General features: G+C 44.7%; 1 protein-coding gene and 1 long non-coding RNA gene across 6 annotated transcripts in view; one reads left to right on the forward strand and one right to left on the reverse strand.

Moving 5' to 3' along the window:
* Window positions 1-758: 758 nt before the first annotated feature.
* The window catches only part of Raf1 (Raf-1 proto-oncogene, serine/threonine kinase), a 57,987-nt gene continuing 32,422 nt past the window's right edge, over window positions 759-26,323 (reverse strand). For all 5 annotated transcript variants that reach the window (XM_076567648.1, XM_076567649.1, XM_042273873.2 and 2 more), the window contains 15 exons: window positions 18,153-18,265; window positions 16,176-16,278; window positions 15,714-15,871; window positions 14,173-14,271; window positions 12,840-12,993; window positions 9,205-9,232; window positions 8,970-9,097; window positions 8,508-8,625; window positions 5,553-5,637; window positions 4,899-5,075; window positions 3,836-3,882; window positions 2,434-2,552; window positions 2,007-2,138; window positions 1,776-1,910; window positions 759-1,615 (listed from right to left, as the gene is read on the reverse strand). In XM_076567648.1, the coding sequence (XP_076423763.1) occupies window positions 1,472-1,615; window positions 1,776-1,910; window positions 2,007-2,138; window positions 2,434-2,552; window positions 3,836-3,882; window positions 4,899-5,075; window positions 5,553-5,637; window positions 8,508-8,625; window positions 8,970-9,097; window positions 9,205-9,232; window positions 12,840-12,993; window positions 14,173-14,271; window positions 15,714-15,871; window positions 16,176-16,278; window positions 18,153-18,265 (1,740 nt within the window). In that variant the 3' untranslated portion in view covers window positions 759-1,471. The remainder of the gene's footprint in view (window positions 1,616-1,775; window positions 1,911-2,006; window positions 2,139-2,433; window positions 2,553-3,835; window positions 3,883-4,898; window positions 5,076-5,552; window positions 5,638-8,507; window positions 8,626-8,969; window positions 9,098-9,204; window positions 9,233-12,839; window positions 12,994-14,172; window positions 14,272-15,713; window positions 15,872-16,175; window positions 16,279-18,152; window positions 18,266-26,323) is intronic.
* LOC143272473 (uncharacterized) lies at window positions 5,072-14,179 on the forward strand. Its single transcript, XR_013050089.1, has 3 exons — window positions 5,072-5,847; window positions 9,515-9,641; window positions 14,035-14,179. It is a non-coding gene; the product is annotated as an uncharacterized LOC143272473 (long non-coding RNA).

The raw sequence follows: 26,323 nt of genomic DNA on the forward strand, positions 1-26,323 counted from the left end.
AAACTGGGAGCTGCTCATAAAGCAGCAGATCTGTTTTTCTTGCCAAGGCGTCGCCAGCCCTGTAGAGGGCTCCTCTGCAGTGACCATCTCTAATGTAGTGTGTTGTGAGCCTTGGAATGTATACACCTCTGTAGAACACGTGGTCATGTTGGTGCTGCACTAGAGCATAGACTCTTACTGCTCTGAGGATGGTCAGGCTTGATTTAGTTCCCTCCAGAGTCCCAAAGCAGTTGACAGTTAAGGGTGGGTCCTATAGTGATGGAGACCCTATCTATAAAGGTCTCCAGGGAAACTCCATCGCCATCCTCCCCTTATAGTGAGAGAGAGCATAAGACACTGAGGCATCACATTCAGTCTGCCTGTTCTCGCCTGTAAAGTAGGCCCTACTCTACACTGTTTCTGTGGTCTTGACCCAACAGTCATCTGAGGGGACATGAAGCCAACCAAGACAGCTGGATTGTAAATGTAGTGTGTATAACTTTGTAAGTCACAGCAAGTTTGTTCTAAACCTAAATTTATTTTTGTAAAAAGCTCTGTAGATACCAGATATTTTATAAATGCACTCCTTGTGTGTGTGTGTGTGTGTGTTGGGGAGGGTATTACCTGTCTGCTTTTTACTCAGCTGTTCATATAACTGCAGAAAAGGCTCACACAGCACAGACCCTCCTTGAGTTTTACACAAGAAACCAAACAAATAGGGTGTCCATACTGCCTGCGAGCTCAGTATTACTTTTGATGGAGTCAGAAGCCATTAAACCTAAATTTAATTTATTTTATTAAAATAACATAATTGAGGAACCATCAGATAACTGTATCTTGTCAGGCGCAATAAAAACAAAATTAAAACCCAAAATCATTAAGAAAACCTGTATTCCTGGCTTTCTTACAGACAAGGATGTGACTAGAGATAGGCTGGGCTGCAGCCCACCCCATAGGGGCAGCTTCTGGAAGACAGATTCAGCGTGTGGGAGGCTGCCCGAAGGTGGAGCACCGTGCTTGGAAAGCCATCCACACAGGACACCTTAGACACAGTAAGAGAGGGTGTGTCCATAAAGTGAAGTTCTGTAGTACCAAAGCAGGCTCCCCCAGGTGGCCAAGACTCCATGTGCAAAACTGGCACTGCACCACTGTCTGCACCCTGCAGCAGATAGGCTCAGCGAGCTAAGTTCCCGATTGCACGTCCCTGCAGCAGCCAGAGTGCAAGCCGCTTTGACTTCTCTCCAAGGCCATTTTCTTGCTCTAAAATACTCTGCTGACTTGTATTCCTGGAGCAGAGCAGGCTAGCATGGTGGACAGCTTCCTTTCCCAGGGCAGGAGGGTAGAAAAGAAGGCAACATGAAGTTAAGGCCCTGTGAGTAGTCTAGGTCCTTAGCAGCAGCTTCTCTGAAAACATGCATTCTGCCCCCAAGGAAACAAAGTGGTGCCTGCTGACTCTTTTCCCCTGATGGCCTAAGAACAGCTACAACATCAGCTAGAAGGCTGGTAGCCTCGGGGATGTGGTCAGCGTGCAAGCATTGATGTCCTCAGTGTGGGCCGCCCGATGCAGAGAGGGCTCAGAGGCGCTCCTGTTGATTTTCGGCAGAGAGTGCTGAAGCAGCTCAATGGAAGACAGGATCTGAAACAAGGCCCCGATGTGGTCTCGTTAGCTGGGGACTGGCTATCTCCCCAGCCATACCTTTCAGTCAGGTGTCTAAGCACACAGAAGGCCCTCTCCCCACAGACCCCTGGCCCACCTCAGACTGTAATCGTATTCGAGCTAGTGAGCTCCACCTAACCTGGGGAAACAGAGGCCTCTCTTCTTTTACTTTCTTCACACAGTCGGCCACCAACCTCTTCATTGCCTTGGGGCAGTTTTTGTAGAGCCTGCTAAGGTCTGGGGAGACATATCCCCGGCCCACCATGAAGATGATCTAAAGGGAAACAGGTGAGCAGAGGAGTTTGTGAAGAAGGACAGACCCTGGGACTAACTGGCCCCGCGCTGCTCTGCCAGGCCCCGTGCAGATCACCTGATCTCGGTTGTTGATGTGGGAGTAGGGAAGCTCCCCCGTCATCAGCTCGTACAGCACAATGCCATAGGAGTAGACATCAGACTGGAAGCTGAACGGGTTGTTATCCTGCATTCGGATTACTTCTGGGGCCTACGAGGACAAAGTATGTTAGTCCCTGGGTAATGGGCTCCAGAGACATTCAGGAGCCAGGCTATTCCAACTAGTTGGAGGGAGTCCAGTCCTTAGCCCAGGGTAGCTCTTCCCTAAAGACTTAACCCCCCAGGCTCTGGCCTCTGTTGCCTTCCTAGGAGATAAGTGGTTTTGCCTTAAGCTGATACCAGGGATCAACCAGACTCCCAAAATGTGCAGAAATGTCAAGTTTGCACCCTGCTCCAGGCCAATACGTCATGGTGGTCAGGAAGTTGTGTGGGGCCAGCTTCCTTACCATCCACAGCACAGAGCCCGTGGGCTGTTCAACCTGCTGAGAACCACTCCAGCGTGACTTGACTGTTGCCAAACCAAAATCTCCAATTTTCACCGTGAGGCCTTCATGGAGAAATATATCTCAATGCTTGTTAAGGAGACTGACAGGTCAACGTTCGTTACAGGGCTCTCTACCTCCTTCGCCTCACTACTAAATCAAATTCTGAAATTTATCACTTATCTTCAGGAGGCAGGAAATGATGGTGTAGGCCCAATAACTGGGCCTCAGACTGCTCACCAGCTTCCCACCCCCGCCTACATGCCCTACTCAGGACAGCAACAAAACAGCAGCAGCCTCACCACCGAATGTTTTTAAAGACTGGCTAGAACTGGTCCACTTGGTGACCAATATCTTAGAGCAGTGCTTAGCTGCCCAAAAACTTTACTTCAAGAAAGTGTAGCAAGAAGGTCAGGGCCACTAATGCAGCACAGCTAGGCCTGACACTGCACATCATACTGTGCACCATCTCACAGCATAAAAGGTGCACAACTGGTGTGAGGAAGAGGAAGTGCGGTTTCCTTTAGATTGATTTATTCTGTCTGCTTGTATGCCTGGAGGCCAGATGAGGGCGTTATAGATGGTTGTGAGCTGCCATGTGCTTCTGGCAATTGAACTCAGGACCTCTGGAGGAACAATCAATGCTCTTAACCTCTGAACTACCTCTCCAGCCTGAAGAAAAATGCCTTTTCTTGGTACCTGTCCATAAGGATCACCAGAAACAATTTGCTTTTAGTTGGCAAGGCCAGGAAAACACCTTTACAGTTTTACCTCAAGGATGTTTTACCTCTCCTGAACTGTGTCATAAGTTAGTTTGAAGGGATCTTGATTATCTGTGACTTCCACCAAATATCACATTGTTCTACTGTATTGATGGCATTATGCTGCTTAGACCAAGTGAGCAGGAGGCAGCAACCACTTTGCACTTGTTGGTAACACATATATGCATCCGAGGATGGGAAATAAATCCAGAACCTTGAAAATCTTGACTTGCAATTACTTTTTCGTCTGTATGTACAGCCACAAATCTTCCACAGATAAGATTTAAATAGATGCTAATAAACTCAAGCTTTGAATAATCCAACCAGGCTGAGTTCAAGTTCATTCCAAGTTTGTATCCCAACTCTGAAGGACGTGTTTACAGATCACTGTTGGGGAAAAAAACTTAAGGAAGGAACTCTCGTGGACAGTCACGGCAGCCCAGGTGAGGAGGAGGCTGCAGAGGGCCTGTTTGGCTTCTTAACTAACTTCAGGTTTTTTTTTTTTTTTTTTTTCCTTTAAAAAGCTCCCCCCTGGAACCATGAACCATATTTGAGAAAAAGGCCCCTTTGGGTCCCTAAGCTGAGAACTCAATACCAAAGGATACTGTTGGACTTCATGTCTCTGTGGATGATGTTCTTTGCATGCAAATAGCTGTGAAGGAGAAAAATCAATCAGTTAATTAGCTATAGCTAATAAATAAGGTACCCAAGGACCTGTCTTCCCAGCCTAAGAATGTCACCTATAGAAAGGCCACAGTGTCAACAGGCTGACATCAAACATCAGCTTTACTCAAAAGTATAACTGTGACTGTCTCACTGGCCATCAGCTAACTGTGGGTAGCAATTCGCCTTGCATACTGCAACTTGGATTTGCTCTGCAAACAAAGCCAGGCATGAAGGATGTGATTTTTTACCTCACATTCCACTTACCAAAGACAAAACCCAGCAGTGGGAAGGCCAATTGTCAGGAGCTGGGGATGGCCATAAGCTGGGTATTTTTCTATATGGTAAGAATGCAGCATTTAGTAGTATGGCTGTACTTTGAATATAGAAAGGCCCCCAAGCCCCACCTCCAAAAGAAAGCCGCCTTATGGTATGTGAATGTTAAAGTTCAGAGTTCTGTATGAATTTTATTTTTTAGCTGTTTGAGACAGGGGTTCTCTGTGTAGCCCTAGCTATTCTGGAACTTGCTCTATAGATCAAGCTAGCCTCAAACTCTGGATCTTGCTCCGTAGATCCAGAGGATCCAGGAGGTAAAAAGATGACCTTTTAAAGAAAATGGATGATCCAAAGTGACAAAGGGCTGAAAAGGTGGTTTGGAGGTTAACATGTCACTGCTCTTGCAGAAGACCCAATTTCGATTCCCAACACCCACATTAGGCAACTGACGACTGACTCCAGCCCCAGGACCACCCATCTGAGCACTGCCATTCACAGACCCATATAAACATGCAATTGAAAATATTTTTTTTAATTGACAAAAGCACCGGTGAGCAGAGCGTATTCCTGCTGCCTGGGCACAAGGCTCCTACAGATGGTAGCTAGGTCTGGTTGATGAGAAATGGGAGCTTCAGATGTCAAAGAGCCCACCCAGGTGCCACTCAATCAGGTTCCCACAAGGGTAACTCAGGGTTCAGGCCACAAGGACTCACCAAGCTGTCTACTTACTCCATTCCCTGAGCTGTCTGTCGGGCAATGTCAATTAGCTGGAACATCTGGAATTTGGTCTCCTGGACATGCAGGTGTTTATAGAGACTGCTGCCCTCACACCATTGGGTCACAATCGCCAGGTTGTCCTTTGTCATGTACCCCATGAACAGCAGGATATTAACATGCCGTGTTTTGCTGGGGGAAGGGGAAGCAGGGAAAGCATGACCGTAAGAGTACTGCCTATAATCAGCTGAAGCCCACCCACCCTTCATTCACCTCCATGCTGGCCTTGCTTACAGAGAGGGGGTGCTCTTTGCACAGGACCCCTCATCTGTGGAATCTACCTCTGTCCAACTCATCCCTACAAACCTAAGAGTAATTCAGTGACTAGAGAGCTAGGGCTCTCTTTCCATTAGCTACAAAAAGATGCCTGGAAACAAAGGTAAAAATGATCCCCCTACCACAAGCCAAACCCCACACAGCTGGACTGTTGAGTGTTGATTCCAGAGATGAGGTGTGTCCATGCAAAGGGCTCTTCTGGCTTCCAGCACATATGCTGGAAGGAAATAGACTTCCCTCCTCCTCAGAGGAGTATCCCTCAGAACCCATAGCAGGTGCTGACCTGCACAGCCCGGCCCTACCCAACCCTGTTGCTCCAGGGGCTGGGCTCACCGCAAGACAGCCACCTCATTTCTGAAGGCCTGGAACTGCTCTGGGGTTGGGTCAACCACCTTTAGGATCTTTACTGCAACATCTCCTGCAAATTAATTTGTAGTTAGTTACGCTCAGTTAAATAGTCTTTATTTTTCAAATACCTTAGGATTTATGTGCATCTTACCTTGTTTTTGTTTTTTTGAGACAGGTTCTCACTGGGACCCAGGACTCGACTAGGGTCAGCTAAGTGAGCCCCTTTCTACCTCCCCAGCACTGAGATTACAAGACAGTACAACCACAGCTGAATTTTTATGTAAGTGCTGGGGATTGAACTTGGGTCCTTGTGCTTTGATGGCAAGCTCTTTTTACCAACTGAGCTACTTCCCAGCCTTTCAAAAACCCCCAATTCTAAGGACAATAGGAGGCACTTTTCAAGAAACACGTGTCTGCAGGTAGAACAAATCTGCCAACCAATACATCAGGTGGCTGAGAAGCTTCACTGCTACTAATACCCACACTGGGCCACAAAGGCCTTCAACAAGCTTGTATCCACATGATGCTGGGAGCACCAAGGTAGGTCCATATGGGAGAGCTCCACAACCTTAGCCTGTGAGGATGAAATCCATGCCAAGGCTGTGAGTGGCACGCCAAGTGTAAACTGATGAGGAAGCAAGCTGAAGGAGAGGGTCCTTTCCCAGTAGGAGCAGTGGGGACACTGAACACTGTCATAGCTTGTATGCACACCTGACTGTTAAAACTCATTCTGCAGGGGGGAAATAGAGTAGAAGTCAGTCTCATGTCCAGAACCACATTTAAAAAGAAAGAAGGAAGGGAGGGAGGGAGGGAGGGAGGAAGGAAGGAAGGAAGGAAGGAAGGAAGGAAGGAAGGAAGGAAGGAAGGAAGGAAGGAAGGAAGGAAGGAAGAAGAATGTGCTGGAGCCAGGAAGGGCAGGAAGTTAAGTAGGCCCACACAACTGTCTTACAATACTGACAATCACCAAGGCAGCAATATAGGTAACCTCCTACAGCTTCACAAACACCCAGGAGTCAGCGTGCTTTCCAGGGTAGTTGGCAGTCACATTCAAATACGTTTTATATAGATATAGTAACAAGAGTAGTAATAAAGTGCCTAAACCCTTTAAGGGTCCCCTTATTTTATTTATTTATTTATTCATTCATTCATTTTTGGAGACAGGTTTTCTCTGTGTGGCCCTGACTATTCTGGAGCTCACTCTGTAGACCAGACTGGCCTTGAACACAGAGATCTGCCTGGCTCTGCCTCCCAGTGCTTAAAGATGTACACCACCACCGCCAGCTTAGGACCTCAAATTTTTATAAGGCTGTCCACTCTGGAAGCTGAGGCAGGAGGCCAGCCTAAGCCATATACCAAGACCCTGTCTCAAAAAACAGTCAGATTAACCATGGTACCAATGATCAAAGTCTGAGTCAGCTAAGAGGCACCTTGGAGTTGGCCAGTCCCTCAGCCTGAGGAGTGTGGTCTTGAGGCAGTCTGTTCTAGGGAGCACCAATGGTAAAGACGGGGCTCCCTTGAGGTCCCAGTCTCAGCTATAACTGACCTGGTAACTGGCATCATCCAGCACCAAAGGCACAGGCTGCTGGAGAAGCTGCAGCTCATCCTGGTAGAGAAGGTGCAGTGCTGGAGCCACCCGTCCAGCAGTGACCCTGTGTGCCCTAGTGGCAGGTCCCACGTGGCTGAGGAAGGAAGATTCCCGCATGGCTGTGAAGTCTGAGACAAGACAGTAGCTGGACTTAAAGACTTCTGGGGAGTGGGAGTGTATGGAGATGTTTCCTGGAGGTAGTGAGGTGTAAGCATCAGGAGTGGTGCATGTAAGTGAGCATCTATAAAACAGAAGGGGAGGGAGAAAATTTTGCTGCAACAGCCCAGATGAAGGCAGGCTTGGAGTTACAGTAGGAAACAAAAGGGTAAGAAAGTTAGGGGTGGAAGGAGAGACTGGGGTAGGCAGGTCAACTTAAGTGGTGAGGCCAGGAAGATGTTGGTGGTCAGGTGCCTGCATAGGAGGCTGGAGGAATGCTAAACAGCCCCTCAAAAACAGGCTTTGCCTAGCTCATAGCCTGCTGCAGTGACACCATTCCTCTGCAGACCAAGAGACAGGCCAGCAGGGCATCACTTAACAGTTCTCAGAGGAGTCACTCAAAGTGTCACTGACCAACTTTCTGATCTGTGCTCCTAAGAAAGCACATTGCTCATATGACGAAGGCAAAACCCCATGTATTGATGCACAACCCAAGTGGATGCTGCTGTTTCCAACACTGTGAATGTGAATGTCCATACACTTGCTCAGAACTTTTCTCCATCTCTGCCCTGTTATCTGCTTACATTTGCTAACATCCTAATCTAGAGGTGTTAAAAACCTGGTGTGGAAATGCTGTCAAACCATTCAAGCTATGACTACAAAGGTTAAACTAGAATCTTCCTTCCAAGTGAGCAATGTTTCCCATGGAAATAAGAACACTCACCCCACAGGAAGGGAGAGCTACAATTCAATTACCCAAGGGCAGAACAGAGAGGCAGGAAGTTTCCCGCTTTCCTGCGCCAGCCTTCTGAACAGGAGATAGATAGCTCCTGCTCTTGGTCTGGACCTGTTTTAAGGTCCCTTCAGCTGTTGGTGTCTAGGGTGCCCTCCATCAAAGCAGCAAACACCAGCTCAGTGAAGAAGCATGTTCCATGAGCAGAGCTAGCTTAGTTTAGAAAAAATTGCACCACTAACATCTAACTACAGCGCTAAAACTTGCTCACTGGTTTCTAAGCATCACTAGAACTTTATTATACAAATTAGAGTAAGGTTAACACCGTGAAATTTCAAAATTGATTTGATTGCCAAGTGTGATCAAGTACCCATAGAGAAGGCCACTATGAACAAAGACGCCCCCTAGCCCTCTGCCGAACCCTGAGCACCAGAGCCCTGATGCTGGAGATAGGCTCCAAACTCACCATGCCACTTGCCCTTATACACAGTGCCAAAGGAGCCAGACCCAATGCGAGTGGACAGCATCACCTCACTGGCTTCTATTTCCCAGTAATAGCTTGAATCTCTCTGCCCACGAGGCCTCTGAAACAAATGGAGATCATTCATAACCCACAGAATGCCAACAGCCTGCAGAGAGTAAGACTATCAAAGAAAGGGTCACCCCACCCTGTCTGTTCCTGCTTCCTTTAAGGGTGAACAGGCTCTGCAGCTACAGTTTTGTCTTTGAGAAGATGACAGTTTACTGAGTTGTAGCCAAATGGCAACTTACAGAATGAATGTGAACATGCCAAGGCACACTGGCATTCATTTTCCTTCAGTGTATTTTATTAGGTTCCCGCCCCCAAATGTGTTAAGTGCATTCTGATTTCCAAGAGTTTATCTTTACTGAGCCCTGAGGGGCAGGAGGTGTTATTGACCATACTCACAATTTTGTTTTTTTCCTGGGTCCCAGATCCTGGTGCCCGTTCTCTTTGTGCTGGCACAGGGGTTTTGGGCTGTGACCAGCCTGTTGGGCTCAGGTTGTTGGGGCTGCTGGACAGGGCTGAAGGTGAGGCTTAATAGACAAGACAAACAGAATCCGCACGTAGATAAGGCAACAGAAGATCACAGCATAGAGAAAAAGCCCATTACTGATCACTAAATGACTGTGGGGTAAAGTACCTGATTCACTGTGACTTCGAATTGCATCCTGAAACGGAAAACAAAAGCTGATCAGATACACTAGAAAAGGCATCGTCTCTTGGGGCAGGGGCTATAGGAGCAATTATTAACCCTCTAAAATATAAAGTATACTTGCGTACTCCTAATTTCCTAGTTTACCTAATGCCCAAATCAATTTTTCCAAGATTGATTCCTGTTAAATACTACGTGAAATGAGTATAACTTTTCATGGAAACCACAAATCATTTCTCAGAAACAAACCTTCAGCAAAGGCTGGCAAAGTTACTGTCAACTGGCATCTCCTCCACAGACTCGGGATACTGCTCTACTGATGCTTGATCAGAGACAGAGACTGCGAGACAGAGATCCAGTGACAGGCTCATTTTGACTTCAGTAGGAGGAAGGACAAATATGGACCAAAATTGGGTTTAACACAGGTAGGTACTACGTGAAGCCTAACTTACAGGGAACTGGAAAAACATGAACCCCAGAGCCTGAATCCTGTGTTTACATTTTAAAACCCACTTGGACAGAAGGGGATACTCAGTAAGGGTCACAGAGCAATGGATGGCAGAAATGAGTCATCACATATGGATCTCAGCCTCAGCTCCATTAGCATACGACATTCAAACCTTAGTGATTTTCTCAAGCTGGCTACTAGACACTGTGAATACTGTTTCAAGAATCGCTCAAATCACAGGGACCTACCTCCACCAGACATTTTTTTAAGATTTTATTTTTGGTATGTGTGTGTTAAGAATGAAAGTGCCCACAGGGGCCAAAGACAGTGTGGGACCCCTTGGAGCTGGAGTTACAGGCAGTTATATCCTTCCTGACATGTGTGCTTGGACTTGAATTTGGATCCTCAAGAGCATCAAGTACTCTTAACTGCCCAACTATCTATACAACCATCTATGAGACCTTTCTAAATTTTAATCTTAAAATTCTTCCTTGAGGGCAGAATTTATAATATATATTATAAATATAAAAACACTTCATCACTTCAGAGAGTGTCTTTCTAGCAAGTCATCTGCATTTTTCTTTGTATTACCACAGCAAACAAGATAATTGTTCCACGAAGCTATTACTAGAATGTTCCCACTCAATTTTTTGAGTTTTTTTTTCCCATTTTATATGTATGGGTGTTTTGCTTGCATGTATGTGTGCTCACCATTTGTACAGTGCCCTTGGAGGCCAGAAGAGGATGTTACACCTTCTGGTACTGAAGTTATAGACAGTAGTGAGCCAGCATGTGGGTACTAGGACCTGAACCAGGGTCCTCTGTAGAACAAAGGCTCTTCTTAACTGCTAGGCCATCATCATTCCAGCCATATTTCTTGCTTGTTTTTTTTATATATAGTCTCACTGTGTAGCATAAGCTGGCCCTGAACTTGCCATTCTTCTGCCTCAGCCTTGTTAGTGCTGTGATTACAGACATGTGCCACCATGCCTAGCTTTCAAAAATATCTTTACAAGAGTAAAAGAACCACAAACCAAGCTACTGCTCACTTGCTCTCTCTTACACACACACACACACACACACACACACCAACTGTGTAAGCCACCCTGCCCAAGTATCTGTAACAGCGTAGAATAAAGCCTAATTCTAATTCCCAATCCTGGCCTGTCTGTAAAACATCCACAGAGATGGTTAAGATTCCAGACCCTGCCGGGCGGTGGTGGCACACTCCTTTAATCCCAGCACTCGGGAGGCAGAGGCAGGTGGATCTCTGTGAGTTTGAGGACAGCCTGGTCTACAGAGTGAGATCCAGGACAGGCACCAAAAGGAGAGAGCTTGGCTGCTGAAGGGCTTGCCATGTAAGCACAGAATGGTGGCACATGCCTACAATCCCTGCACTGGGGAGGTGGGACAGGAGGATCCTGGAGGCTCAATGACTGGCCAGCCTAGCCTAACCAGCAAGCTCCAGGTTCAGTAAGAGACACTATTTCAAAGCACAGAATGGAAAGGCAATTGGGGAAGACACTTAACATCAACCTCTGCTTCCACACACCTGCACACACACAAATACAGATTCTCACTCTACAACTCAAACTAGGGCTAATGATGTGTGTTTGTGAGAGAAAGGTGAGAAAGCCTGCGTGTCTGTATGACAGGATGGCAGCCAAGGGAGAGAAACACTGGCCATTCAACCAATCTCTACAAAAAGTGAGTTCCAGGACAGCCAGAGCTGTTACACACAGAAAACCTGTCTTGAAAAACAAAAACAAAAAAAAATATCAAGAAGGAAAAAAAGGTCAAGAATCAATTTTTTTTCTGAGGCACAAACAGGATTAAACACAATACTTGTGCTACTTACATTAGCAACTGGAGAATTTTGACTTTGACAGTATTAACAATTTATATAGGAACAAATTGTGCATGGAAAGAAAATGGCTACTTTATAATTGTATATGAATGTATAGGGCCAATCATTATGATAAAGCCCATAGCTTACACAGGGCATGACAAGTGGTTAAAGGTGATTTCTAGCTATAGAAAAATTACACCTAAGATGGCAGGTGTCAAGGAACAAATCTTTGCAAAGATGAGAAAGCACAGTTACATGGCCATGTCTGCTGTGTCTTTTAATTTGATTTTTAAACAGGATCTCACTGTGTAGCCCAGGCCAGTCCTGAATAAGGTCCTCTAGAGTGCTGGGATTCTAGGCATGTGCCAGGATGTCAGACTTTCTGATAGGCTTTTCTAGGTCATATCAACCAAATGGGTGAAATGCTTTGCTTTCTAATGTCTGAACTCCATACAGATTCTTTGTTACTATCAGTCCATCATTAGTCTTTTGAGAAAGCTGAGTTTTTAAAGACTATTTCAATGCCCTTGCCTTTGAGAATCTACCTTGAGAAATTCACTTAGCAGTAGCAACTCATAGTGTTTGTTTTACTAATAAATATTCTATAGAAAAGAAAGAAAACATGGCAAAAGTCTGAGAGAAATATAAAGGAACGTATCTGTTGTCTCACATGATAGTCTACCATCTGACAGTCTATCCTGTTAAACCCAAGAAGCAAAGGCATGGAGAAAATACCTACTCTTCCCCTCAGACAAAACCGTCTGGAGCACGCCCTGGGAGAGGCATTCAGGCTGTTATTCTAGTCCAAAGCAATGAGAAATAAAGAATAAAGACAAAGGAAGCATTTGAAGTGTAGTCAGTTGATTTTAAAGATGAACTAGAAAGCAAACCAAACAAACAGAACATACAAGAGAAGAAAAGGCAGTCTGCAAACACTGACTGGCACTGGCACTGGCACATCTGCTTCCATGCATTTTAGATCCTAGAGGTCCTACTTTCAGTCCTCTAGAGCATCTGTAGTCTACAACACCCTCACCACATGAAGCTGCTCTGCTCTGCACATATCTGTACCAGCTCAAGGAACTCACACCCGAAGCTGGGACACACCCGCACAATGGTTAGGGGGAGTTTTGTTTCCCACTGGAACAATACACGGCCTGGTTATTAAGTCAGTCTATGGAAGTAACAGATTTTAAAATAACATTTCGAAGTTATTTTTAAGGGCCTAAGAAAATACTGCAACATTCCTGAGCAGCTCTGAAATCTACATTCTGTTCCCAATGTTAACTACTGCTGCTCATCACCACCCACAAGGGGCCCTATTACCTCAATCATCCTGCTGTCCACAGGCAAGGTGGTGCTGACCATGTGGACATTGGGAGTGGACGTTGACCTCTGCCTCTGGGAGAGGGAACCTTCAGAGGAAGGGCTGGAGGTGTTGAAAGTGAAGGCATGAGGTGTGGAGTATCTGTGCTGGGAACTAGGCATGGAGGAGAAAGAAAGTCCCATGATTGGCACTCAGGCCTCCACACTGGCAAAGTCTTTTCAACTGCCTACCTCATTAAGACACTTAGGGGCAAACTGATCCATACAGTCTTTGACACAAGGTTCATTCTTTAAATATGGACTATTTTAAAATGCTGTCTGGGTTCTTTTTGTGTGCAAATTTTTGAAAATGAAAAATGTGCTTGTCATCCCCTGTGAAAAGGAGAATCCATCATACAAGTTCTCCTTGGTAATAAATCATTCTTGAGAATAATTTAGAGTTTTACATCTCTAAGAACAGATCTGTATTTGCTACAACTACCACCTAATGCTAATAGGAATCTGCCCAACTTAACTGAAAGAAAGACTGAGAATTTCTCTCTGTAGTCAGCGCACAGCAAAGTGTGTTCCATCTTTAGATCTGCAACCCCAACCTATGACTATTTCAGCCTAGGAACCCACATTAACAAGTATGGGGGTGCAGCTCAGTGGTAGAAGGAATGTGTGCCTAGCCTATGTAAGGCTTTAGGTCTAAGCCCTAGTATCTTGAAACAAATAACAGCTTCCATGGCTAAGGGGTGACTCTATTGTGAAGCACAAGCCTAGCCTCGATGAGGCCCTGAACTCCACCCAAACCCCAACAAAACAAAGTAGAACATATTTGTTCTGCAGACTTCATTTAAGATTGGTTCAGGTCATACTCAAATGAACTCAAGGGACAAAGAAAGACTGGCTTTTCTAAAGAATACCATTCTATCTATGGCCAGACCACCCTGAGTGTGTCTGGCCTTACTTGAGGAAGGCTGTTCCTTCACTGAAATGCTACCTTGCACTAGGAATTCTACATTTAGGCTTTCAGAGTCTAGTTTCATCCTATTGTTTCAAGGCAAGTTGTTTTTTGCTTGAATGTAGTTCCATAGAGTCTTAATTCACCACAACTGGAAGAAGGCAGACCTCAAGCTTTTTATAAATATAACAGGAGACCGAGGGTTGTGTTGGAACAGAAGGGCCAACAGTCAAAGTCACTCTTTTTCAGAATGTAAGCTCCGTGGGCCACAGAGAGAAAGGTCTCCAATCGGTGTTCCACAGAAGCAGCAGAGGGTCTACAGACAGCCAACATGACAGTAGGCTCCCAACCCACCATTAACTTTCCAAGAGTGCCAAGTAACATTACCTAGCAGGCATCCGGGAGACAGACTCCCGCATCCGGCGCATTGTCAAAGAAGGTAGTGCTGGGACTCCAGTATCACCAACAGAGGAATTTGGAAACAGCCTAAATGAAACGTGGAAAGACTGGTTTATAGATTTTGTCCTCTTACAGAGAAACAAGCCCCTTGCCTGCAAACCCACAGCTACAACCCAGCTTCCCTTTATTCATTTTCCCAAGACACGTGCTATGAAGAGACTACCAACCCAAAGGGCTGGATTACAGACTGAGGGGCAGCAACCTGCCAATGAACACACATCCTGCTAGAATGAATCTCTGCGAAAGTCGGGTCCTGCCCAGCTATATCAAAGTAATGTTTTCTTAAGTGATAGGGCAACTTTAAAACCTTTATCACATCCAGCTTTTCTGGAATTGTCTTGGAAACGATGAGAAGACTAATCTATAAGGAATAAACTATATTCAGCACCAATAGTAAAAAGGAAGGGAAAGTGGAATTACCATTAACCAGGCACTTTGATTCCACACGCTGAGTATTTGTGCTAAGCAATCGCATGTTATCCCAGCCACCTCCCATGAGACCTCTTTTCAGATCAATGAGCTGAGACTTAGAGGTGCGGATGACAGCCCTGGGGTAGTGATGTGTGGCTTGGTCACAAGCACATGCTACTCAAGTTCTCTGAGAAGCAACAGGTGACTTCTGTGGGAGCTAAAAGGTTCCTTCCCATTGTGAGTGAAGACAAAGGTCCTCTCATTTTCCTAACATGCTCCAATAAGGGTAAAACTGACTTCATACTCTCAACACAGTTTTTAAGGCTTTAATAAGTATAATTTGAATTTAAATTTGCAGTTATTTAAACCACCTTCTCTCTGTGAAATGTATCTTGGTACCTGGTTTGTCACCTAACAAAGTCACAAAACAGTTTTATATCCAAACTGTGAGGCCCAACCAAACACGTTGTTCCTAGAGCAAGGGGAAGGAAACAGCCAAGCTCCACTTTCTGCTTTCTCAGGACAATATGCAGCCCTGGCCACTTGCAGCCCATTTGAGGAGAGAAAAAAGCCCTTTGATTTCCATGTCCCTGTTCTCTTCCTTGACAAGTCAGTGTGAGTAGCTATTTGACAGACAATGGGTCCTACCTGTTTGTGGTATCAACTCGGATAGACTAGCTGGTCAGCAAGTCCCAAGGACAGCCCTCTCTCCACCATCCCGACTCAGAGATTACAGGCACACAGTGTGGGCCCAGCTTTTATGTCAGTGCTGGTGATCAAATTCAGCCCTCATGCTTAAAGTAAACACTTCACCAACTGAGTCTTCTCCCAACTCCCTACCTGTTTATTTCAGTTAGGTTGCCACACTAAAACTAGATAATTTTAGAACTATGGTGCTTCTAAAGTAGATAGTTTCCAACTCACAGCAATTATTTAACAAACCTAGAACTCAGACAATAAAAATACAAAATGAGCATCCTCAAAAGTGTTTCTGCACCTGACCCTGAATTTTTACAAGGAAAAAAACAAAACAAACAAACAAAAAAAAAATGCCTTACAAGAGCTGTCTGATATTACTCCAGTCCACACACATAGTAGGTACTTTGGTGCTACAGTGCTCATGAAACTTGTAGCCACAAGTCTGACATCGAAATCCATTTAGCAGGAACTTCTGACAGATGTCACAGAATGCAAGCTTCAGGAACGTTTTCCGAGCCTGTGACAAGAAAGCAGAAATTACAGAAATCCAATAACACAAGTGAAGAACCAACAAGGTACTTGCTTTCTCCACTGGCCTCCCAAGAGTCTCCCACAGTGAAGAATCCTACTTCCAACACTGTCAAATTCAGAAACGGAAAGCAGAGGAACCTTTGTTAGCAGACTCTAAACTGCCCACTGGACATGAGCACAGCAAGAGAATGAAAGCAACTAACAATGCACATGTCTAGTGCTTCTCGGAAAGGTCAGCCATGAACAGCAAAGAGCCAAAATGCCAGAGAAAGACAGGCACTGAAACTTACAAAGTTGTGAGTTGTGAGTGGAACATGATCCAGGAAATCCACTTGCAGTTCTTCTCCAATCAGAGAGGCAGCGTCGGTGTTCCAATCTAAGCGTGCTTTCTTACTGAAAATTACCCAAAGTATACTATGAGGTGACAATGGACAAGGCTCCGGACACAGAGCAGTTCTACTGTGTACTGCATGCTGTCTAAGCACACTGGACAGGGAGTCTGGTCCCACCCTAAAAATAAGCAACTAGGGCCCCCAAGAGACCCTGCTCATAGAGCGATGGGCCTGTTGGAATTCAAGTCTGTTGGACTCCAAACTTTATATTCCTAGAACAAAATTTTTTTTAACAATAAAATAAAACAATCTCATTAGAAGGGTAACTATGTCTTTCAGGAGACTGTGTAATACCAAGATCACATAAAGTAAGGTGCAGTGACTACAGTGCTCAAGTTTAGTGTTCAACAGCTACTTCAATCTAAACGTCCACAAACATAATGCAAACAGAGATGCCCTTTCATTAGTTACTGACGCAAAGTTGTTTGTAGAGGTTATAAAAATAAAGTCTATAGGAGACAAAACAGTCTTTAAAATTGGCTGACAACGCTGTTTCTTGTGCCCGGAACAAGCAAGACAAGCCATCATAGCGATTTAAGGAAAAACTTAGTTCAGTTTATCTGTCCCATTTGTGGAGGATGAACATTCCCAGTTAAGAAGGAATGTAACACACATGACATCACTCAAACCCCTCCGTCACCTGCCAGAAGCCAACAAGCCATTCCTTAAGGTAGGGAGATGGTATCTGTCTAGAGTACTGCTGTGTCCTGATGAAGACCAGGAAGGAAGCCTCACTTTCTGAACAGGAAGTAGGGGCTGTCTGTCCTGAAGAGAACTGAGATCAGTTCCCAGTCACACAGCTTTGGAGAAGTGTGGACTAAGCCCCTGTCTCAGAATCTCCCTAGTCGTAAAGGAAGTCTATGGATCAGCTTGGGGACCAACACCGGGATAAAGCCAGCTAAAGGTGATGACGTGTTGAAGATCAGCAAACTAACTGTTGACCAAGCAGAGGAAGAGACACATGGAAGGTAAGCTCTGTGAGGAGACTCCTGGGTGTTCTCTCCAGAGGGGGAACTCAGAACCACAAATACAACAAGCAGGAGGTTAGTAACAGAAGCACTGCTCCCCAAAGAGGGCAAAGTCAAAGGTTTCCCCAGGTTTGGCTGACAAAGCATGAATGACTAGAACTTCTCTTTAGTACTGCAGTGAGTGGGTATGTCTGGAGCTCACCAATTAGGGTAAACTGGCCAGCAACCTTCAGAGACCTGCTTGTCTCTGCCTCCAGGTGCTGAGGTTACAAGGGCACAACCATACCCAGGGTTTGATGTCAGTTCTGGCAATCAGATGACAAGGCAAGCTCTATACTGACTGGGGTATTTCTTCAGGACAAAGATAGTATTCTTTAAAATATATATAGTGTGTGTCTCTGGGTGCATGTATATGCACCATGTAATGTGAAGGTGCCCTTGGAGGCCAAAGAGGGCATCAGATCCCCTGGAGCTGGAGCTACAATCAGTTGTGAACCATCTGATGTGAGTGCTGGAAATTGAACCTGAGCTCTCTGCAAGAGCAGCAAACACTCTTAATAGCCATCCTTCCAGCTCAACTATAAAAAACAATGCAAACATTTTCAGGATACCCACTCTGTATGGCAAACACCAGGAACATTCTTTGCACTCAAAATCATGCCTTCTAACAATTCTGCTTCCATCCCTGGACACGCTATTAGCATCTCCTGTGCATTATAGTTTTCAAGACAATATCCAGGCAATAATTCTCAGTAGCAAATTTTCCTGAATTGATACTTTTAAAAACAAAAGTATACACATACCCTAGTCCCTAGGAATCTAATACAAAGCATTTGTGAAACAACAAGTTATGTGAAGTAGGAAATCCTTACTGTTCTGAAAGGTGCTGACTGTCTTGCACTCTTACCCTTTGTGTTCCTGGAGAAGTCTGAACACTGCACAACACTCCGGCTGCAGGCCTCTCACCTTCAGAGCTTTCATAAGGCAGTCATGCAAGCTCATTCCATTCCGCACATTGACCTGCAAAAAAATAACCTTTTAGTACCAACACAGCTACAGGTCCCCTTGCAAGGATGAGCCCTGAAATACACCCACCCATCTGTAAAATGGTATAGATTTATGACATACTGGATGCAATGGTATCCAGCACTAAGTGTAAGCAAATGCACACAGACCATCAGCCTGGGGCACATTATGTATCTCCTATATTATTACCCTGGGACAGCAGTCTAGACAGCATGTTAACTAGAGGAAAATATTTTTATTAGAATAATACAAAGAGTAAGACTATTATAAAAGTGGGAAAACCAATACATGTTTATTATATTGTATGATTTGGAAAGATGTATGACTTGCTATTAACAAAGTTGGTATTTGGGGGCCAGTGAGATGACTCAGCAGGGAAAGACACTTGTTGCCAAGCCTGACAACCAAAGTTCCATTCCTGGGACCAATAAGGTGGGAGAAGATATAGACTCCCAGAAGTTATCCATCCTCTGACCTCCACAACTGCACCATGGGACATGCATGTGCACACATGCACATACACACACACACACCAAAAAATAAATTTTAAAAATAAGTGGTGGTGGTGGTGGGGTGATACTTAGTACATCTCTAATTACCTGTACTTGCAAATGTACACATAAGCGTGAACATAGCAGAAAGGAAATAAACGCAAGATGAGCCTTTATAATACAATCTTGCCTATTTTCAAAAAATGGAGAGCTGATTGATCTTACTAACAAATTTCAAAGTAGTGAGGTGAGTAGGAAGTAGAAGAGCAGAGCTCCTGCTTGACTTTAGTTACAGACACCAATGTGCACCAGAAAGCCTGGGCAGTACGGGCCCCATGCAGTGCCCTAATCCACACTTCATAAGCTAGGTTGCTACTTGGAGGTGCAATGCAAAGTATCTGTACCCACAGCATTAAATTACTGAATAAACTCTTAAAATAAGAGTTTAGATATTTTGTCTTCAAAGCCTAGGAAATTAATAAAAAAACAAGGTGGGAAGAGTCAGCAGAGCCAGCAAGGAGAGCAGGACGATTTGAAGTGGCTCTGAACTGCCTGCATGGCCCTTACTCTGGCTAACTCTATAACCAGGTCAGAGTAAGACTATAACCATCTCAGCCCTTCTTGGTCATTCTTTTTCTAGCTGGTTTAAGATAGTGATGAGGCTTAAGAAGCAAGGCAGGGTGTCTGACCTCAAAACAGACCACAGTATCTGGATACAAAGTGGAGACAAAGCTAGTATGAAGGAGTGAGAGGGAACCTAAGCAATGATAACTCCTTCCTGTTAAGTTTTGCACATGGCCTTATTTTGATATTGCTGGCTACTAACAGGGACTTAGCTGGTCAGTCACCAATCTTTGAAGAATAAAGATAGGTTAGTGAGGAGAACTACAGCAAACTCTGAAGGTGTAGGACAGACAATTCAGGTGTGACAGAGATCAGGGAAGAAATTCTCCTAAAGGATCATTTATGTCAGAGGAAAGCAAAAGGTTTTTCCAAGCTGTAAGAGCTCCTCCTTGGCTGTGGCTGAGTGCAACTGCCTCTCCAGGTTAATGAACCTTTTTTATCACAGGAATACTAAGTGGTAAGAACTGGGGAACTAGACAGAGGCAGGGGTCACCCAGTCCTTGTAAATCATGTTGCCTATTTAAAAATAAATATCAAGTCAGGCGGTGGTGGCACACGCCTGTAATCCCAGCACTTGGGAGGCAGAGCCAGGCAGATCTCTATGAGTTCAAGGCCAGCCTGGGCTACAGAGTGAGTTTCAGGAAAGATGCAAAGCTACACAGAAAAACCCTGTCTCAAAAAACCAATCAATCAATCAATCAATCAATCAATCAATAAATAAATAAATAAATAAATAAAAAATGCCGAGTTAGGCGGTAGTGAAGCACGCCTTTAATCCCAGCACTCAGAAGCAGAGTTAGGCAGATCTCTGTGAGTATTGAGGCCAGCCTGGTCTACAGAGAAAGTTCCAGGATAGGCTCCAAAGCTACACAGAGAAACCCTGTCTCAAAAAAACCAAAAAATAAAAATAAATACCATTAACATCCTTTAAGTTCCTTATAGCTGGGATGGTGGCTTGTATCTATTCCCAATAGTCAAGAGACTGAAGCAGATGGTTGCTTTGAGTTTAAACTCAGCATAGACTACAGTGTTAAACCCTGTCTAAAGAAAAAGTTTCTTGCACATACCAAACTAGCTCAGACAAATGTTATCTGGGATTTGTATCAAAACAAATGAAAAAGCGTGGGTGGAAACAGACAAACAGAACTGCTATTATCAGCTAAGGGTTAGCCAGGTGATGAACATAGCAGAACTGTTATTGTCTCTCTACTTTCACAGATATTTACCATTATAGCATCTTACTAATGTCCAGCAAAACAAGGCAGACTAGAGGTCTGAGCTACAAAGACATGAGGGGGGAAAACAGCAAAGAGTGCTAAACTTATACACTGGCAGACTCATGACCTGCATCTACGCTGTGAGCATGGCTTTCAAGGCTGTAAATTGATATGTGGTTATTTTTTCTATTAGAAGTCACAGGCTCTGAGAGCTAGATGTCTCTTTAACTATCCTCTACTCCACTAACATTCTCACATGTAGACAGCATGGGAAGCAGCCAAGGGAGTTGTGAAATCAGCTCCTTAGCCTCCTGTACCAACACATCCAAAGTGTCTGCTTCTGTAACTCTGGGATACAGCCCAGGAACCCATGTCTATGCCTGCCTGTCAGGTGGTTTAAGGGCAGCAGTTCTCAGCTCTGGTCACTCACCCGTCCAGTAACAATGAGAAGCAGTGGCAACAGCCAGAGAGACATGCATGGTTAAAAAACAAAATGACAGACATGAGGATCGCCCAATGATGGAGAAATGGCTGAGATCTACATAAACAACCTGGACATGAGTGGGAGCAATGAAGGGTGAGGGTCGAGGGAAAGAGAGCGGGAGATCCCAGCTGGATCAAGAACAGAGAGGGAGAGCAAGGAATAGGAGACCATGGTAAATGAAGACCACATGAGAAAAGGAAGAAACAAAGTGCTAAAGAGGCCCACAGAAATCCACAAAGATACCCCCACAAAAGACTGCTGGCAATGGCCGAGAGACAGCCGGGACTGACCTACTCTGGTGATGGGATGGCCAAACACCCTAATAGTTGTGCCAGAAACCCCATCCAAGGACTGAGGAATCTGGATGCAGACATCCACGGCTAGGCCCCGGGTGGAGCTCCGGGAGTCCAATTAGTGAGAGAGAGGAGGGTTTATATGAGCGAGAATTGTTGAAACCTAGGTTGGATAAAGCATAGGGACAAATAGCCAAATGAATGGAAACACATGAACTATGAACCAAAAGCTGAGGGGCCCCCAACTGGATCAGGCCCTCTGAATAGGTGAGACAGCTGATTGGCTTGATCTGTTTGGGAGACATCTAGGCAGTGGTACCAGGTCCTGGGCTCGCTGCATGAGTTAGCTGTTTGAAACCTGGGACTTATGCAGGGACGCTTGGCTCAATCTGGGAGGAGGGGACTGGACCTGCCTGGACTGAGTCTATCAGGTCGATCTCAGTCCTCGGGGGAGGCCTTGCTCTGGAGGAGGTGGGAATGGGGGTGGGCTGGGGTGAAGGGGAGGAGGGCAGGAAGGGGGAGAACAAGGGAATCTGTGGCTGTTATGTAGAACTGAATAGTATTGTAAAATAAAATAAAATAATAAAAAAAATGACAAGGAACATTAAAAGACTACTAATTATTCTGCTAAAAATCATTTCAGATACATCCTCCATCTGTTTCTCCTACCCCGACTGATGCACACTGTAAGTAGTTAAATGGTGTCTCACTGAGTTAGTTGGAGAGAAATCCTAACTTCCCAGTGTGAAGCCACCCTAGGATAGGGAAAGCGCTGGCTGCCAAGACACCTTCCACCACTGGTTTCCCAGAGAAAGGTAGTCCATCTTTTGCCAAAGAAATAGAAGAAACTAACATCTGCTATCGACTTTTCATAAGCTGCAGATGTCAAACTCCCAACCACCTGCTATGTATGCTTCAATGAAGGCTGTCAAGGATTATAAAGAAATACTAGTAGGTGCCACTGCACTAATGAATCAGCTACTCTAAAAAGCATGCTGCACAGGCTGGAAAACTCAGAGAGGCTCAAATACTAGGTAACTTGTCTAGATGATGCAACTAACAAAAGACAACAGAGGAATTTATTTTTGCACCCAACTGCTGGAAACAACCATGTCATAGAATATTAGTTTAACATGTGTTTCATTCATTTATGCTGTAGAATATTTGTTTAATGGTGCAAAGATGTGTTGCATTCTTTTATGTTACATTTGTTTAACTCTGCAAAGCTGTGTTACTTTGACACCTGATTGGTCTAAATAAAGAGCTGAACGGCCAATAGTAAGGTGGGAGAAAGGATAGGCGGGGGTGGGAGAAAGGATAGGCGGGGCTGGCAAGCAGAGAGAAGAAATAGGAGAAGAAAGAATAGCTAGGAGTGAGAAAAGGAGGAGAGGAGGATCCAGGCACAGCCACGGAGTAAGAAGGAAAGAAAGGCATATACTATAAAGAAAGGTTAAAAAGCCCAGAGGTAAAACGTCAAAGAAGAAAAACACGATAATTTAAGTTAGAAAAACTGGCTAGAAACAAGCCAAGCTAATAAGGCCAGGCATTTATAAGTAAGAATAAGTCTCCAAGTATTTATTTGGGAGCTGGGTAGCAGGACCCCAAAAAGTTAAAAAAAAAAAAAAAAAAAAAAGACAACAACTATACAACCAATATGCTATCTAAGTTTTCTACCTCCTTCTAGCCAAACATAGTAAACAAAGTAGGAGGCAGACTGAAAACTTCCAGAAATGCCTGTTAGTCTTCAGGCTCCTATGACATCCACAGTCCCTATCTGACCTCTCACTGTAAAGTTAGAAGGTAATGAGGAGTAGAAAGAAAAAAGAAAATCACCTAACATAAAGACCACTACTTCAAATAAATACATAAGGCTGTTGTGATGGTATGGTACGGTATGGTATGGTATGGTATGGTATGGTATGGTGTATGGTATGGTATGGTATGGTATGGTATGGTATGGTTTGGTATAGTATGGTTTGGTATGGTTTGGTTTGGTTTGGTTTGGTTTGGTTTGGTTTGGTTTGGTTTGGTTTGGTTTGGTTCTGATAGTTTTGGTGGTCCTGAGAATTAAACCTCGGCCTTCATGTATGTTAGGGAATGGCTCAACCCCCAAGCTATATCCCATTGCAGGGGATGCATGAATGAACAGTATGCATGTAGAGGTAGCTACTGTGTGTGTTCTGGAGGTTGAATTTAGGATAGCAGCCTTGCCAAAAATGCCTTTACAAACTGAAATATCTCACTAGCCCCAAGTTCTTTATTTTTAGGGAAATGTCGTCCAAAAGCCACCTACCTCTTAGATGTGGTGCCAAGCCAAGAATAAGTGGGCTATCCATTGATGATGTGGTTGCAGGGAGGTAATTAAAACAAGCTGGAAAATGTACCATTTCCTACTTGAAGACAATATATAGAGAGTACTGTGTGAAAGTGGTATGTACAGTGAAGCCTTTGACTCTAACAGTTTTGAACTGCATTTTACTGGGATAAAGGGGTGTATAATATCTTTTCTCCACATCTCCTAACTAGTCTCAAATAGTGAAGTAGTAAAATAAAAAGTCACGTTTAAGAAGCAACTTAAACTATTTCAGTGAAGTGCCAACGGGTACATAGTAACCTGCTGTTGGCTTCTCTTTTTGTTGTTAAAAGGTTTTTATTATTTCTTGCTAGTGGCTGTGTCAGGGGCAGCAGGTGACAATTGAGGTTCAGGGTGTCAGCCTATGAGAAGGCATCCCCCCCTGGTGGGTAACTCTTGGGTAGGCAAGCCCCCCCCCCCATACCACAGACCCAGGAATGTCTTTTGTTTCTGCTGTACTTTTGCATGCTTGCTGTTGCTATCTTTCTCTGTATCTGACATTGGTTGAATTGGGTGTAGGGAAATTACCCACTGCCGATAAGGTGTGTGTTTATCTCATGTAAACATCCCATCTTCTAGGCATTTAATTCTGTGGATTGTCAGAAAGATGATTTCTCCTTAAGCTGCATTGTCTACTGACACAGAGTTTTGATGAATAAAAATACTAGGATATGTTTCATAAGCTACTGTCTATTTTTCCATGAGGCCTGTGAGTCACACTTAGGAGATGCTTTAGATCACAACTCAAATTAATGATAAACTGGGAGCCAGAATGGCTCAAATTCTTTTAATTTTATGGCTGAGCACCCACAAAGCTTCAAAAGAGCTTTAGACTAGACCAGATGCCTTGCTAATGGTTTTTAAGATAAACTATCCCAGATAAGCAAGGACACACAGCTGTACTATCTGGCTAGGTTATAAATACAAAATCAGCCCAATTATTGCTAGCTGGCAAATGATTAAATCCTTGCGCCCATTCCTGACTTCAATTTGTGAAAATTCTGACTAGTCAAGTCTACAGAAAATAATTTGACTCTGTAGCCCCAAATGAGGGCTACAGGTGTTCTTGGATAACCAGAAGTTAGAGCGTTTAGTAGAAGTAGAAGTAGTACAGCATGAGAGAGTAACAGAGGAGCAATGCAGTAGTACAGCACGAGAGAGTAACAGAGGAGCAATGCAGTAGTACAGTGTGAGAGAGTAACAGAGGAACAATGCAGTAGTACAGCACGAGAGAGTAACAGAGGAGCAATGCAGCAGTACAGCACGAGAGAGTAACAGAGGAGCAATGCAGTAGTACAGTGTGAGAGAGTAACAGAGGAGCAATGCAGTAGTACAGCGTGAGAGAGTAACAGAGGAGCAATGCAGTAGTACAGTGTGAGAGAGTAACAGAGGAGCAATGCAGCAGTACAGCGTGAGAGAGTAACAGAGGAGCAATGCAGTAGTACAGTGTGAGAGAGTAACAGAGGAGCAATGCAGTAGTACAGCACGAGAGAGTAACAGAGGAGCAATGCAGTAGTACAGTGTGAGAGAGTAACAGAGGAGCAATGCAGTAGTACAGCGTGAGAGAGTAACAGAGGAGCAATGCAGTAGTACAGTGTGAGAGAGTAACAGAGGAGCAATGCAGTAGTACAGCGTGAGAGAGTAACAGAGGAGTAATGCAGTAGTACAGTGTGAGAGAGTAACAGAGGAGCAATGCAGTAGTACAGCGTGAGAGAGTAACAGAGGAGCAATGCAGTAGTACAGCACGAGAGAGTAACAGAGGAGCAATGCAGTAGTACAGCACGAGAGAGTAACAGAGGAACAATGCAGTAGTACAGCGTGAGAGAGTAACAGGAGCAATGCAGTAGTACAGCGTGAGAGAGTAACAGAGGAGCAATGCAGTAGTACAGCGTGAGAGAGTAACAGAGGAGCAATGCAGTAGTACAGCGTGAGAGAGTAACAGAGGAGCAATGCAGTAGTACAGCGTGAGAGAGTAACAGAGGAGCAATGCAGTAGTACAGCGTGAGAGAGTAACAGAGGAGCAATGCAGTAGTACAGCACGAGAGAGTAACAGAGGAGCAATGCAGTAGTACAGCGTGAGAGAGTAACAGAGGAGCAATGCAGTAGTACAGCGTGAGAGAGTAACAGAGGAGCAATGCAGTAGTACAGCACAAGAGAGTAACAGAGGAGCAATGCAGTAGTACAGCGTGAGAGAGTAACAGAGGAGCAATGCAGTAGTACAGCACGAGAGAGTAACAGAGGAGCAATGCAGTAGTACAGCGTGAGAGAGTAACAGAGGAGCAATGCAGTAGTACAGTGTGAGAGAGTAACAGAGGAGCAATGCAGTAGTACAGCGTGAGAGAGTAACAGAGGAGCAATGCAGTAGTACAGCAGGAGAGAGTAACAGAGGAGCAATGCAGTAGTACAGCGTGAGAGAGTAACAGAGGAGCAATGCAGTAGTACAGCACGAGAGAGTAACAGAGGAGCAATGCAGTAGTACAGCGTGAGAGAGTAACAGAGGAGCAATGCAGTAGTACAGCGTGAGAGAGTAACAGAGGAGCAATGCAGTAGTACAGTGTGAGAGAGTAACAGAGGAGCAATGCAGCAGTAC

This window comes from Peromyscus maniculatus, chromosome 3 (assembly GCF_049852395.1).
Source record: "Peromyscus maniculatus bairdii isolate BWxNUB_F1_BW_parent chromosome 3, HU_Pman_BW_mat_3.1, whole genome shotgun sequence".
Taxonomy (NCBI): domain Eukaryota; kingdom Metazoa; phylum Chordata; class Mammalia; order Rodentia; family Cricetidae; genus Peromyscus; species Peromyscus maniculatus.